The sequence below is a fragment of the Sander vitreus genome, chromosome 10 (assembly GCF_031162955.1).
Source record: "Sander vitreus isolate 19-12246 chromosome 10, sanVit1, whole genome shotgun sequence".
NCBI lineage: Eukaryota > Metazoa > Chordata > Actinopteri > Perciformes > Percidae > Sander > Sander vitreus.
In genome coordinates this window covers 17,166,374-17,180,271 of record NC_135864.1, presented here as the reverse complement: position 1 = coordinate 17,180,271, position 13,898 = coordinate 17,166,374, and the positions used below count along the sequence as shown (strand labels likewise).

The window sequence follows — 13,898 nt, the reverse complement described above, 5'->3', positions numbered from 1 at the left end:
AGATCTGCGTTCCCTCTCCTACAGAAAGTACACACCATGTTAATACTAATATACACACACACACACACACAAACATCATGACATCAGCCAAAGTAACATTTCTAAAAGTCCTACACTCACGTAATAGTTCATCATAACACTGATGGCAGCGTACAGTGAATGACAGATACTGAATGTAAATGACAGTGAAAAGGGAGTGAATGGATTTACTTACATGACACTGAAAACATGGTCAGGATCTGTCAAAATGAGGAAGGTGGAAACCCATAGATTTAAATGGGAAACCAAACCAAACCAAAAGGGAGTATGAAAACACATGCTGAAACTCAAAACTGAGAATGTGATCTCAAACAAATTTAGACACATCTACTACATTAATAGATGCAATATCAACGGATATGAGCGATGCTATATGCCTATTGAACCTTTAGGTCAGTAACCTAATTTTTTTTCCCCCCGGTAAATCTCCATTTTTAACTTTAATTAAAGAAATAATACTGAGCAAATAAACAATAAAATTCCCTAAATTACACTACATTGTTCTGTAAATATCCATGGACATACAGTAAGCTCTTATCTTATGGAAAATGTAAACAAAATGTAGGACACACATGCAAAAATGAGAAACAAAATGAACAACGATGGGATTGAATACTGAAATTTAATAAAATGTTTATTCAATTAAAAATTATATTCATCTTAAAAACAACATTCTTTCATTTAAAAACATATTCCAGTTCAGTGGAGGGGGTGTGCACACAGCTGCCATGCAAAACAAAGATGCATACAGAGGAGGACTCAAGTGTGTATAAGTGAACAGTGCATCTGTCTGTCGAGTCACTGTATGTAGGTCTTGCGCCTGGAACTGAGATTGTTGTTGTCGCCTCCTGGTGACAGTTTGATGTTGGTACAGTCTCTTACTTCCAGTTCCAGCACTCTGAATTCCAGCAGTTCATTCTGATCGTGGGCGTCCTGAACCTCAGCCTGCAGACGCGACTCAGCCTGCTGCAACGCACATATCTACACACACACACACACACACACACACACACACACACACACACACACACACACACACACACCTTTTTCTAATGGTTTGGCATGTTTTACAAAGCATTATGAATACTCTGAATAATTGGATGTCCTTGAGTTATCATAGTTTAAAAGAAAATAATAGCTCATAATAGCGTTGAATCTGCTCAAATTTAAATTCACTTTTATCTACAAATGATGGCCAACTTATATTACTGGTTGTGCTTTTCTGGTTGTATCATATAAGAAGGTTAGAGATCACCAAAGCGTCAGCACTCAGCACAAGGCTGGGTCTCAAACATTTTTGGGATCGTATTTCTTTTTATTTATTTTGTCTTTGACCACTATGCTCTATAGATGGAACAAACTTCCATAAGATTCAAAACTTGCCCCATCTTCGAGCACTTTAACTATAAAAAAAAAACAACTATTAAGTTTAATTACACTCTGCTTCTGATTTAGCCTTAAGCACTCATAACGGTTTCCATGGAATTACATCATCAGTTTCTGTTTTGATCTTTTTAATTTTTGATTAAAATAGTTTCTAACTTTTTATTATAGCAATAGCAAAACCGAAAAAATGAAACGATACCAAGCTCTAGTTGGTATTAAGTCTGCAATGATGCAGTATCCTGACACAGTATCTGTGTTGTCAATAAAGTGATGCGTCTAAAGTGAGGATAGGCTTATGCAAACTACCTTCTCGTGAAGTTCCTGGTTGGTCCTGAGCAAGTACTGCTTCTCCTCCACCCACTTTGAATCCTGCCATAACAATCAAACACAACATCAGCAAGAAAGGACAAGTGGTAACAGGAAGTAAGGAAAAGATCCCCGATGTTATCCCCGATAACATCTATTGTATTTCCAAATGACACATGCAAATGTACCATAGACACAAATAGACAGGAACAGAGTGGCAGTGGCACATGTTTATTGATCCAGAGAAATAAAGACCTCTCCTAACAGCCAAAGGAGCTGCATTCACAGTCATCCAGAGTTCAAAGTAACAGGAGAAGAATGAGATCTGAGAGGTGAAATACAGCCGAACAGCAAATGAAAGTAACAGCTGGATCAAGCCACAGTGGAGCAGGCAACATGAGAGAGAACATAAGAGTGGTGATATGAATTCATCATAATAATTTCAGTGATCCTCATGATATTCAGTATAGGTAATAATTAAGATGCCAAATGTCAGAAGTTATTTCAATCTACTTAGTTTTGACAAAACAGCCGAGGCTTTTCTACTACACAAAATGCTAAATTTGGCTTAGTTCCTGAGATCAAGATATTTTATGAGGACTTATTAAATAAACTAAAACCAATTAAACTGTATTTCAAATTTCATATAAAAAAAGGTGAGACACTACTGGATTATGATCTTGTATATCAATCTATTCATGGCTGACAGGAATCAAAAGTGGTTTAAGCCTCCTCTGATGGCTCGACATTGCTGAAAGGCCCAATAAGAAACAGAACCAACAAGGAGGGATAGAGGGTGCAGAGGAGCATGCAGACGTGACATCACAGAATTCTGCGGCAGACCTGGTCAGCATAGCGCCAGCCCAGGAACAGAGCAGCCAGACAGACATGCAGGAGGGCCAGTGAGAGCAGGACCAGTGAGCTCTTGTCACCATCCCTTTTCTTTGTTACCTGCCCCCTCTCGGCCAGGGCCTTCTCCAGGTCCACTATCTTGGCCTGGCAGCTGCTGAGCTCCATCTGCAGCTGCTCACGTGTCTGTGGAAGGGAAGATCAGCCATCAGGGACCAACTTAAAAAATTGGCTAGACAACACAAGAACCGACTCTAAAAACTTTACGTGGCATTACTGAAAAACATACATTTCAATAATTAACTAGACTTGGAAGTTACAGTATATTAACTATCTTATGCCCCAAGTATGTATAGTTTTTGTTGTAAATAAAAATGTTTGAGAACCGTTTGGATCATGGCTAAACGGGGAAGAGAGGTAAAAAGTGATAGTACCCTGGCCTCTCTCTCAGCATCCACAGAGCCCCCCGTCTGCTCTTGGAGAAGGGCGTAGGCCCGCTGGAGAGCCTGGTACTCTCTGGTCAACTGACGGAAGCGAAGCTCGGACTCTTCACGGGAAATAATCTTTATTTAAGAAAAATAGAAATGAAAGATATATTAAAAAGAGACCGGGTCAAACACACACACACAAACCTTTACCTAAATAACCCTAAATTATCTTTAATGTGCTGTCTTGTTTCTGTCCTGTCAGCTATCTCTCATGTATGCAGCACATCTTTCAGCTGTATAGAATATAGTTTAAATTATTTCTTCCAATGTAGGATTTTCTTACCTCTTCCAAATCTTCCTCTGGGGTTGCAGGCGTGCGGTCAGTGAGGTCAGTGTTGTAGGAGGTCAGAGAGGAGGTCTCAGAGTCTATCGACTCCTCATCAAATCCAAAATATGTCTCCACAACATGCCTCTGCAGAGAGGATTAAAGGAGAACAGAGGACATGCACATTGTTGTATAAAACCGTGACTTACATTTTGTTGCCCAAGCTATAGAAAGCCAGACTGCATGTTTAGAAATCCAACATTCATCCAGATTATATCCCTACGGATATAGATTTTTTTTTTTTTTTTAAATATTTCTAATTCAATAAAGCTCTTAAATCCACCACACGTCTGCTTATGTTTTTAAAAAAATGCTTAATTTTGTACAGTAATAGTTTATTCACCAACGTTCTGTCTAAAAGTTGTCCAAACCAGGTACCTTCATTCTGTTTATCTCAGGCAAAGTAAATCCGATCATATCTCTGGGTGTTTGTTTTTATATCTTTCTTGTTATTAACTTTTCCAAACCCCACAGAGTCCTTACCATCATGTTTATAAGTCATCTCCTGGCAACCAGAGAAGTAAAGGCAGACTAAGGCACAGAGGCAAATGAAGAACGAGAAGTAGAGGATAAGGAGAATGTACTCTGTCATGTTGCTTCAAGACAAAAAAACAACACAATACTATAAAGAATCTTCCCAAAATACGTCAGTCATATCTTGGACTATACTAGCTGATTTATACAGAGCTGTGCAGGCCGTCCAAAAAGCACAATTGTTGCACTCCAACACAAAATGAAAAAGCAGACAACAAAGCTTCTGGTTACAATCAAAGTACTCCTCCAAAAAAACCCAAAAGGCAGCTTGAGGTTTTTTGTCTCCAAGCTTATGTAGACTACATTAAATTCCAAAAAAAGAGAGACAAATTTCCAGGTGCAAGTCCAAGAGCCAAGCCGCTGTGCCCAACCCTGTATCAACCTCGCCACAGTGACAAACTAGTTCCAGCAGGAGAGGTAGGAGAAAATATATGACAAGAATCTACAAACTCCCCCTCCTAGCAACATCAGACGCTAAAATGTCCCCTGGTGTATTAGCCCAAACATACACACATGTATATCACAGTCATTTATTTTTCTAACATCGTCACCTCACCTTATTATTAGGTATCATAATCCCTTCTCCTTCTTTATTCACACACAAGGAAGCACAGATAAAAAGACACAAACGGTTGTGCACAAATTAAGCTTGCCATTTTTGCAATAAATGTATTCATAACCGCACAATAACACTAAATACACAAAATAAAATAAAACCGAAATGAACAAATACATTTCCACTAGCTGTGGTGATCGATTGATGCAGGAGTTGCGTTTGTGCTCAGCGTGATGCTCCCAGCTGTGAGGGAAACTGCCATCATTGTCTCCTGAGCCCAATTAAAAACAAACATGCACAAAGAGATGCACACACACTCAATTAAAAACAGGACTTCAGGATCAGTCAACCACAGATAAGGTAGTTGCTTAGTTATGCACCACTGGATTTTAAAACACTCATGGACACTTACTTTAGACAGTTTGAAAGGTTTCCTCCTGTTCTTTTTGCTCATCACCAATCGGTCACGTTCCTAAAGACAAACACACAGTAGATCAAGATCAAGACTCGGAGAGCTGCAACGGCTTCACACAGCTCAATCAAAACAATAACTGTCATCAAAATATTTCATGCAGCCATAAATTTTGTCTTTTTCTACAAAATTGGAGGTCAAATAAGAACGCAGGAAATGGGAAATCAAACTGTACTGATAATTGAGACGAAGTGGTAAAAGTGGACAGCAAAGAATTCAATTATTAGAATAAAGCATGTGGGTTGAAGCACTTGGATGAGTCGGGCTGTGATGGGAAGGTAAAGAAAATAGTGTGGGAGGGGAAAGACGGGTGGAGATGAATAAATGAGACATTCTCTGTTGAATCAGAGATTGTGTAGAAATGTTCTTAAACCAATAATACATTCTACCAAACACAACAACTGCCCCTTCTGAAAATATAACGTATTCCCCAAAGCCAGAGGCATCCAAAAGGAAGAGGGGAGCAGGAAAATGTCTGACAGGTGACAAATTCATATTGTCTGACAGCATATATCGTTAAATCGCCCAGCCCTATCCCATTTTAGTACAATCTTTGATTATTTTCGAGAACAAAGTGTGAGATATCAGTGCTCATAAAAGAAACATATGTTACTCATATGTTAAAAACAGTGACACTAACTTGACACACACTGAAACCAATTAGAATTGATTGATTTCTTCACAAAATTGAATCTGGTTTGAGTAAAATCCTGACCTGCGTGAGCTCATCAATGATGCCACGTTGCTCAGAAACCTGCAGCTTGAGGAACTCCACTTCCTGTTCCTCGTGAGCATGGCTCAGGTCTGTGAGGGAGCTTGGCCGCTTCAGCTGGGACTGAATGGATTGTTGCTGTGAGGGGGGTCGAGAGGAGGCGGCTTTTTCCTTCTGAGGGAGGGAGACAGAGAGAGAGGCCAAATTACGGCCCCATGGAGAATGATTTAATGCTTCTCCTCAAATAGCCAGTAGAGGTCCTGCTTCCTTTTTTGATCATAATCTCAGGGACACTCAAAGTACAGCAACACAATCCCTCTTCCTTTACAGATTAAAACATATCTGCTATCTAAAATATCTGCTATTTTCTAGTAGTATTTGAACTTTGGATGAATCTTTAACTAGAGAGTAGAGGAAAACAACAGAGAGTAGAAGTAGTAAAACATTTACTGGGTGCATCTCACCATCTCAGCGTTGTCTCGGCTCAGGTTCTTCAGTTTCTCCTCCATGCGTTGCAGCGTTTGCAGAAGGTCGTCATTCTTCTTGGACAGCCGCTTGTTCTTCTCAAACATGGGCTTCATCTGGCTCTCGGCTTCTCGCACACGCTTCAACTGGACAGAGGAAGGAAACAGGGAGGGGAAACAATGTAGTCTTAAGTCTTCTAGTGACACAGAATTTCCCGTTTGAGCAGGAGAGGCAAGATCGAGGCTGGACAGCTTAGAAAATAAAATGTTTTAATACAAGTTTTACAGGCATGCATATTTATTTATGTGTATATATTTGTACTCGTTAAGTGTAACAATGTGTGTGTGTGTGTGTGTGTGTGTGTGTGTGTGCGTGTGTGCGTGTGTGTGTGTTTCTCACTAGTTCATTCCTCTCATCTGCCAGCAGTGCATTTCTATCCTCCAGTTTCCTGATGACCGAGTGGAGCTCCGCAATCTTCAGCTGGAACCTCCTCATGTCACGCTCCTCCACCTCCTGTGGAGCAGGGGGAAGGGGAGAGGAGGAGGAAGATAAAAACTAAAAAAAGGGAGTACATGCAGGCAGGCAGGTAATTGAGGTGGATGGGAAAGAGGAAGTGATGGGATGAAGGATGAGATGCCATTTCACTGTGCCACTGTGAACCTGTGTGTGCAGTATACACAGTATATCCAGCTTCTCATGAATGGATGAGCTGTATGTGCAGGTGTGACTTAATGTACAGATATACGATGTTGTACATCTACATATGACATATGATTGATGTTTTTCCTTGTCACTAGGGGGAAATAAATGATGCACTTAAAGTCTGAAGGTATCCCTTAAAATGTAAATGGCAGGCTTGCTTTGTGCTTTTGTTGCCTGGCTTTGACGAGGGGGCGGAGAATTCCCATCAGCTGTGTGCTTGGCCATCAAGTGGTATTTGAGACTGGACGTGCTGCGATGATAGCTCAGTTCACAACGACAAAACACACAGATCACTTTGGTCTTGTCAATGGAACCATTTGGCAACTTTTTAAAAGTAAACTTTCCATTCTGAATCTTATTGGCATCCATTTCAGCGTCTCGCGCTCGCCATCTACTCAAAACGTAACGTTAGCCTACTACTCTTTGGCCGGCTCGCAAGCCCAAACAAGTGTGTGCGGCGTGCCTGTTGTTTTGTTTCCGGTCTAGCTAGATCCGGTGTGGTGTTGTAGTTTTTCTAATGTTACTAGTTGTTGCAACAGCATGTGAAAAAAACTACAAAGTTTGCTATGCCAAAAAGAATGTTAATCTCGCAATAAAAAAAATGTACGCCGTTAAAATGGGTTTGCGTTAACGCCGTTAATAACACGTTTAACTGACAGCACAAATTTCTTTAAATTTTCAATGTTTTAGAGTCTAATTAAAGTTTCAAATCAGGAATTACAACAATTACACTTTTACTCTATGATACCTAAAGCCAAGGTACTGGCAGCTAATGCAAAGAACAAATCTAAAGCCAGTGTCCTTTCTTTAATTTCAATGCTATTTTAGAGGCTCTGTCGCCCAAAATTAAAAATCATAGTTTTGACACCTACAATGTAATATTTTGCATCCTTTCATTAAAAAAATAATAGTTATGAACTCAAAGTCTGAAGGTATCCCTGAAAATGTATGTATGCATGTAGAGCATGTGCACATTTTAGAGTGCCCGTAATATTAATGCAATTATGCACATGTGCAGATGCATGTGTATACCTGGTTGCTGAGCTGGTCTGAACTGTCCCCCAGCCCAGGCACCAGCTCTCTCTTGGGGCTGCCGTGGTTGTGTCTCTCCGCCTCCCGTACCTGACCCAGCTGCTCATCCAGGGCTTCCTTCTGAAGCTGAAGCTTCTGGGTGAAGCCGGCCTGCACCCCCAGCTCCCTCTCCAGGGCACACATCACCCGGTCCTTTGCCTTCAACTCATCCATCTAAAAGAGGGATGGATAATAACATGGTGGTGGAAAGAGTGAGTGACTGAGTGAGCGAGTCTGTCTTCCATTTATCCCAGTTACAGCCCATATTAATCACTGAAAATGTTCACAATAAATAATACAGAGTGCAAATATTTCTGAGCTCATGTTACAGTACATCACAAATGTTTATGAAATTCAGCAAAAATTGTGAGTATATCTTGTTTACATGAAATACATTGTTCTTCTGTTTATTTATGTGTAAACAATTAGGTTTAATGTGATGCAACCTTAAGTCCAACACTGTCTACACCTTCAGTCTAACAACCTGTGTGCTCCGATGGCCGAGAACAGACTAAGGGAGCGACAGTGTTTTAACTTTTAAAATATAGTGCTTTAGCTGTTATTAATTTATGAAGCTTTTTTCTTGCTCTGCATTCACACAACTTTTTCTGATAAATGTTCCCGCTACTACTTCCCTCCGTATTTTGTTCTTTAATGCTAGTATTTCCTGCACTGACTGCTATCCATCAATGAGCCAGCCAATGCTTTACTCTTTTACCACTCTGATTCAAAATATTATTAAGTCTCCCTGTTCAAACATTCCTTTACTAACAATAATGCCTGATGTAGCCCTACTGTATGTAAAAGGGTTAATGAGTAACTGCGGCAGGTATTCAGACTTTTATTTTTGCAGATAAGCACCACATGGTGAGATAGGCTAAGGCAGACAGTACAGCAATTAGCCTCTAACCTTCATACAATGTCCGTGAGTTAAACTTCAGAAGCAGGAAAGCAGAGGTCAGTGTGTGTTAGGGACTCTTGGTGATATTCAAATGTGGTTGAGGCAGACAAGGACTATACAAATAACAGCTGCTAGGTTTGTCAAGGTAAGGAATAATAATAGATGGTTTACAGGGCAATGTAAGATCGGTTTTTAGTTGTTCCACATTTTGTAATTTAATTAAGGTTAGCTTGTTGTGATGGACCTAACAGGACACTCTCAAACAGAGGCTCAACAGGGAAGTAATCATATATGGTGTTGAAGTTTAAAGGCCCTAAAACTAATTTTCTCAATCAGCTTCTTACTTACTGAGTATTACTGCAAAGTTAGAAGAGTTTTGGTTATTTCAATTCCGAGATTTTTGTCTGTGTGTTTTGCAACAGGGATTTAACGACATTTTCATTGATTTGTTTCATTTAAATGTGATGACAGTTGTGGGAGTTTGTTTGGTTGGCTTTTATTGCCAGACCACTGGCAATGAAATATGATCAAGCCACACCCATACCAAGTCCTGATGAGGCACATTAGCTCAGTTCTTCAGTGTTAAACACTAAGGGCGGGATTGTTTCTAATTTGGCCGTGAATATTTAAAGTTACTTTAACTGGTATACCAAGGTAAATAAAGGTTAAATAGAATAAATCATTTCTAATAAATTTAAATGATTTTTTGTATATCATATTATAGAGTCACAAGCAAGTATATCGTCAACAGTATCTTTAGGCAATATTTCAAATTATTAGATTTATCTAAAGACTTAGCTAGTGACCATGCCAGTTTAAGATAAGACATGTATAGTGTCTCTAGTGTGTGTCTTCCCAGCAGCATGTGGTCTCACCAGTCGGCGGATGTCTCTCTCACAGTCCCGTTTGATGCGATTCACCTCATCCTGGTGCTGTTGGTAGGCCGTGCGGAGATCTACTGCTTTGGCTTTATCGGCTTGCAGAGCATTTGCATGCGCCTCCTCAGCCTGCTTCCTGGCTGTCTTATGCTCCTGAATCTAAAAAAAAAAAAAAACACATATACACAATAATATGAATTCACACAAAACCAAAAACAACAAAGAGAGTGACACTCGTGCATTTATAAACACACATCCTATTTCATTAGACAGTTGTAATGATAGATGCCCTGTTTGTCTGGAAAGGCTACAATGAAACAATAGCTTGGCAACAGGCTTTTCCATCCTGCTTCCTGTTTTTCAGCAGCAAATTGGCAAAAGGTTTACACAGTCTCACACAGTCTCTCTCACACACACAGGTTTAAAATTTTTTGTCTTTATCAAAGAACATACAATGCCCTCATAAAATATCCAATCTGCAACACATATTTTACAATTCTGAGAGGTCTCAGCCTAAATACAACAGAAAAACAAACAAACCACCACAGTTCACAGTGTAAGTGCTTTCAATATGGTACGGTGCATTACTGTCACCTAAATACATGCTGCAACCTACCTCCTGCTGTAGCTTTATCCTCTCCCCATCAAAAGCTCTTCTGGCCTCCTCCCGAGCCTCTCCGAGAAGAGCATTTTTTAGCTTGTCAGCGGCTCCATCTCTCAGTGCGTTTACAAGCCCCTGGAGCCTCTGCACCTCAGCATCGCGGATCTTGATGGCCCGGGCCAGTTCGACTTCATGTTGCCGTGCCAGGGTCTCACGGGCAGTCGCTATCTCACGTAGCTTTTCTTCGTGGAGTTTGGCGCGCAGGTCAGTTAGTGCCACAGCATGTTTGTGCTGCTCAAGCTCGCGAGCCTGCCGCTGCTCCTGGAGCCGCTCACGGAGCTTACATATCTGGGAGAGTGAAAACATTTTGCCATTACAGTTGCATAAGAATCCAATCTACCAGTTACTGTCATACCAATTACAGGCCGCCAGCATGTTCATCCATTTGCCCCCAGACTGTGTGCACCACTACGATGACTTCATTTGCAAGTTTGTGCTTCAAGACCTGGCAGTCTTAAACAAAACGGATAAACAGCTATATTGAGTGGTGATTTATTACATTGTATTATATTTATATTTATTAGGAAGACACTCAAATGGACAACAACAGTTATGGTGCCTGTGAAGGCTTAAATAAATGTTAAATCAAAAATATTTTTTCCTTGCACCTACTTACATCTTCGTCTGCTCAGATTAATTTTATCATGATAACTGTCACACCCTGACTGTCAATATTATACTTTATACACTGCTGTTGACATTCTTACATGCATTGCTCCAGATGCCATCTTGCAGATGTTTTTAATGCAAAGTGCATACGTTTAAAGCATGGCTTTTCCCCGTAATAACTGAATCCCAATTACTGCCCTTCTCCAAGTACAACCATGCAAAGAAGGGCACGGAGAGCATATTTGTGTGTCAATAACAAGAGACAAGGCAAGACAAACCACCTTGACACCTTTTCCAAACTGTGTACAGGGTTAGAAGGGCAGGCCAAACAGGCACTGAATAAATGTAATGCAGGTAGGCCATGTGTGTACACTGATGACAATGTGTGCATCAATAACACCGTGGTAATGAGACACTGGAAACAACTATTAACGTCTAGTGAAAGTCCAACTTGTGGAACTAAGTATAGGTATAATCTCATACTGTGCAATCACCATTATTACAGCTCCTACTAGAAGTAGATGAATCTTTCTTTTACACTTCATATTCAGCAGCAAGCAAAAAGATTAAAACTTAAACTAGGGTTTTATTTCAGAATGAAATCCTGCCTTTCGTTCGTACTTGACTTTGGTGATGTTTTATATATGCATGCTTCGTCTCAAAGTTTACATGCACTGGACACTGTATGCCATGGATCTCTGAGGTTCATCACTGGTTTTAAAGCCCTCACCCACCATTGTGAACTGTATGAACATGTTGGATGGCCTTCTCTATCAACACGGAGACTTCGACACTGGCATATCTTCATATACAAGGCTATTTTAGGTCTACTTCCAGCCTACCTTCTGACCTATATCAGTGTAAATAGTATCAGGACTAACAATCTTCGTTCACAGGATCTTTTCCTTCTGTCTGTTCCAAAGGTTAGAACTGAGCTGGGGAAAAAGACGTTTAAGTTTGCTGCTCCCTTTACATGGAACAAGTTATAGAAATCCATGAAACTTAATGAGCTGGTCTCATTGGTTGCTTTCAAGAGGATGTTGATTGACTTAGAGGCAGCCACATCTGGCTGTAGATGTTTTGCCTGATGCGTTTAGGATTGTGGTCGACTTTGAGGGATTTGCTGTTTTAGTTGTTTTAGGTTTCTCAGTGTTTTTGTGTTTGTGTATGTGTGGTTGTACTGCTGCATGTCTTGGCCAGGAAACTCTTAATCTCAATGAGTATCTTCCTGGTTAAATAAAGGTAAATAAAAAATGTAAATAATAATTACTTCTTAATATGTGTGCTTGTATTGAATATTAGCTGCAGTGGAAAATAAGTATTTACAACTTTGTGACTGTGACCCTGCATAAAAAGTAAATAGTATATAAATAATTATTTGAAATTGGCCACCCTCTCCTTTTCCTGCCTCTATTGTGATGATTAAAAGGGGACTACCTCTCTACTGTCACTGTCATCATTTTTCTACACAAGGCCTCCACATCCTCCCGCTCACCTTGGCCCGCTCCTGCTGCAGCTCAATTTGGGTGTCCATGAGTTTGCTCCTCAGTTCCTCGTTGGTGGCCGGCACTGAGTCAGTCATCACATCCGATTTCTCTGGCTTCCTTCCCTTCTTAAGGGGTGGGGCTGCAAGGGGCGTGGTTGAGGACATCGCTCTCTGGCCGCCCAATCAGGACAGACATAGAGTGCCAAGGTGTGGCAAAAAGGAGGAGAGTCAGTCGCTGCTCTTCCTCCGTGCGAGGCCCTGCATCATCATCATCATATTGTTGTCAAGTCTACATCATTGCTGGAGGTTGCTGAGAGTTTCTATTTGAGAGAGATAGACGGACAAAAAGAAAAAGGGTGAGTGACTGGGATACACCAAACTACTCTGCACGATGCACTGGGCCCAAGCCACATGACGCACTGCAGCCTGGGGAAAACAGGACTATTTTTGGTACTAACATTTACACTCTCCTCTGTCACCCTCTCCTCTCTAACATATACACGTTGGCCATTTATCATCATCATCCCATTCCAGTCCCTGGGCTGTACTTAAAAGCACCATAGTGCATGAAAATGTGTCTGACCACCATTGTTATGGTCCCTGGCCTCTCCTATCTCTCTAACATGTCACTCTTTCAGTAGACTAATAAATGAATGATTTACTTTGATGATTAGTTTTTCCACAGATCCTGCAATCTGTTCTGGACCTGTGCACATATTGTGCAGAATAAAGAGCTGTCCTAGTATCACTGTATTCTACATTACCCCTGCAGAACAAACTAACCATCATATATCACATCAGCACTCAAATATTTGCTTCAATTGTCTATCTTTTCTATTACTTTTTTTTTTTTTGTCTTCACACGTTCTAAATAAATGACTGTTTCAAATAGATATAGTAGATTGATTTTGTCTCGACTATTTGGACCAGGGGAATGTAGACGGTAGCTGACTTGATTACGGTCATTCGATTATTCCACTTTATCCATCAGTGCAAAACAATTGCAAGATTTGTCTCCACCTTTCCCTTTCTAATAGGGCGGCCCCCTCCTAGTGTATTGGTCGACTAATCGGTCATTTTGGTCTTAGTCGACTAACATTTCTTTAGTAGATTAGTCAACTGTGGTAAACACAAGATGTAAAGTGGTGCTTTTGAATGATTCTTTGTGGAGAAACTCAGCTTTACAGAGCTGTCGATTAAAACAAATAATCGATTAGTCGACAAAATCGAATAAGAATTTCTTTAATCGTGGACAGCCCTACTTTCTAAACATGCTGGATATACCAGAAAGAATGGCCACTGGCATTATTTTTCTAGTTTTAATTAGATCCAAAATAGACGATCGACTAATAGATTATTTGACTAATAGTTTCAGCTTTAACAGGGGCATTTCCAGGATTTTTTAAGTGGGGTGGCACAGAGGGGACCAATAATAAGTCAAGGGGGGCCCGGGAGCAT

At 40.4% G+C, this 13,898-nt stretch overlaps 2 protein-coding genes across 2 annotated transcripts in view; both read right to left on the bottom strand.

The window, feature by feature from the left end:
• Positions 1–655: 655 nt before the first annotated feature.
• Positions 656–13,898, bottom strand: part of LOC144524393 (janus kinase and microtubule-interacting protein 1-like) — a 22,126-nt gene continuing 8,883 nt past the window's right edge. The window contains exons 2-14 of the mRNA XM_078260605.1: positions 12,450–12,760; positions 10,301–10,633; positions 9,682–9,843; positions 7,867–8,079; positions 6,532–6,645; positions 6,132–6,278; positions 5,671–5,841; positions 4,896–4,955; positions 3,352–3,480; positions 3,015–3,143; positions 2,683–2,766; positions 1,732–1,794; positions 656–1,020 (exon numbers count right to left, since the gene is read on the bottom strand). Coding sequence (XP_078116731.1) covers positions 838–1,020; positions 1,732–1,794; positions 2,683–2,766; positions 3,015–3,143; positions 3,352–3,480; positions 4,896–4,955; positions 5,671–5,841; positions 6,132–6,278; positions 6,532–6,645; positions 7,867–8,079; positions 9,682–9,843; positions 10,301–10,633; positions 12,450–12,605 — 1,944 coding nt within the window. The 5' untranslated portion in view covers positions 12,606–12,760 and the 3' untranslated portion in view covers positions 656–837. The remainder of the gene's footprint in view (positions 1,021–1,731; positions 1,795–2,682; positions 2,767–3,014; positions 3,144–3,351; positions 3,481–4,895; positions 4,956–5,670; positions 5,842–6,131; positions 6,279–6,531; positions 6,646–7,866; positions 8,080–9,681; positions 9,844–10,300; positions 10,634–12,449; positions 12,761–13,898) is intronic.
• On the bottom strand, positions 3,488–4,670 carry LOC144524395 (uncharacterized). Its single transcript, XM_078260607.1, has one exon. It carries the CDS (start codon positions 3,983–3,985, stop codon positions 3,788–3,790), a length of 198 nt encoding a protein of 65 aa, XP_078116733.1. The 5' UTR covers positions 3,986–4,670; the 3' UTR covers positions 3,488–3,787.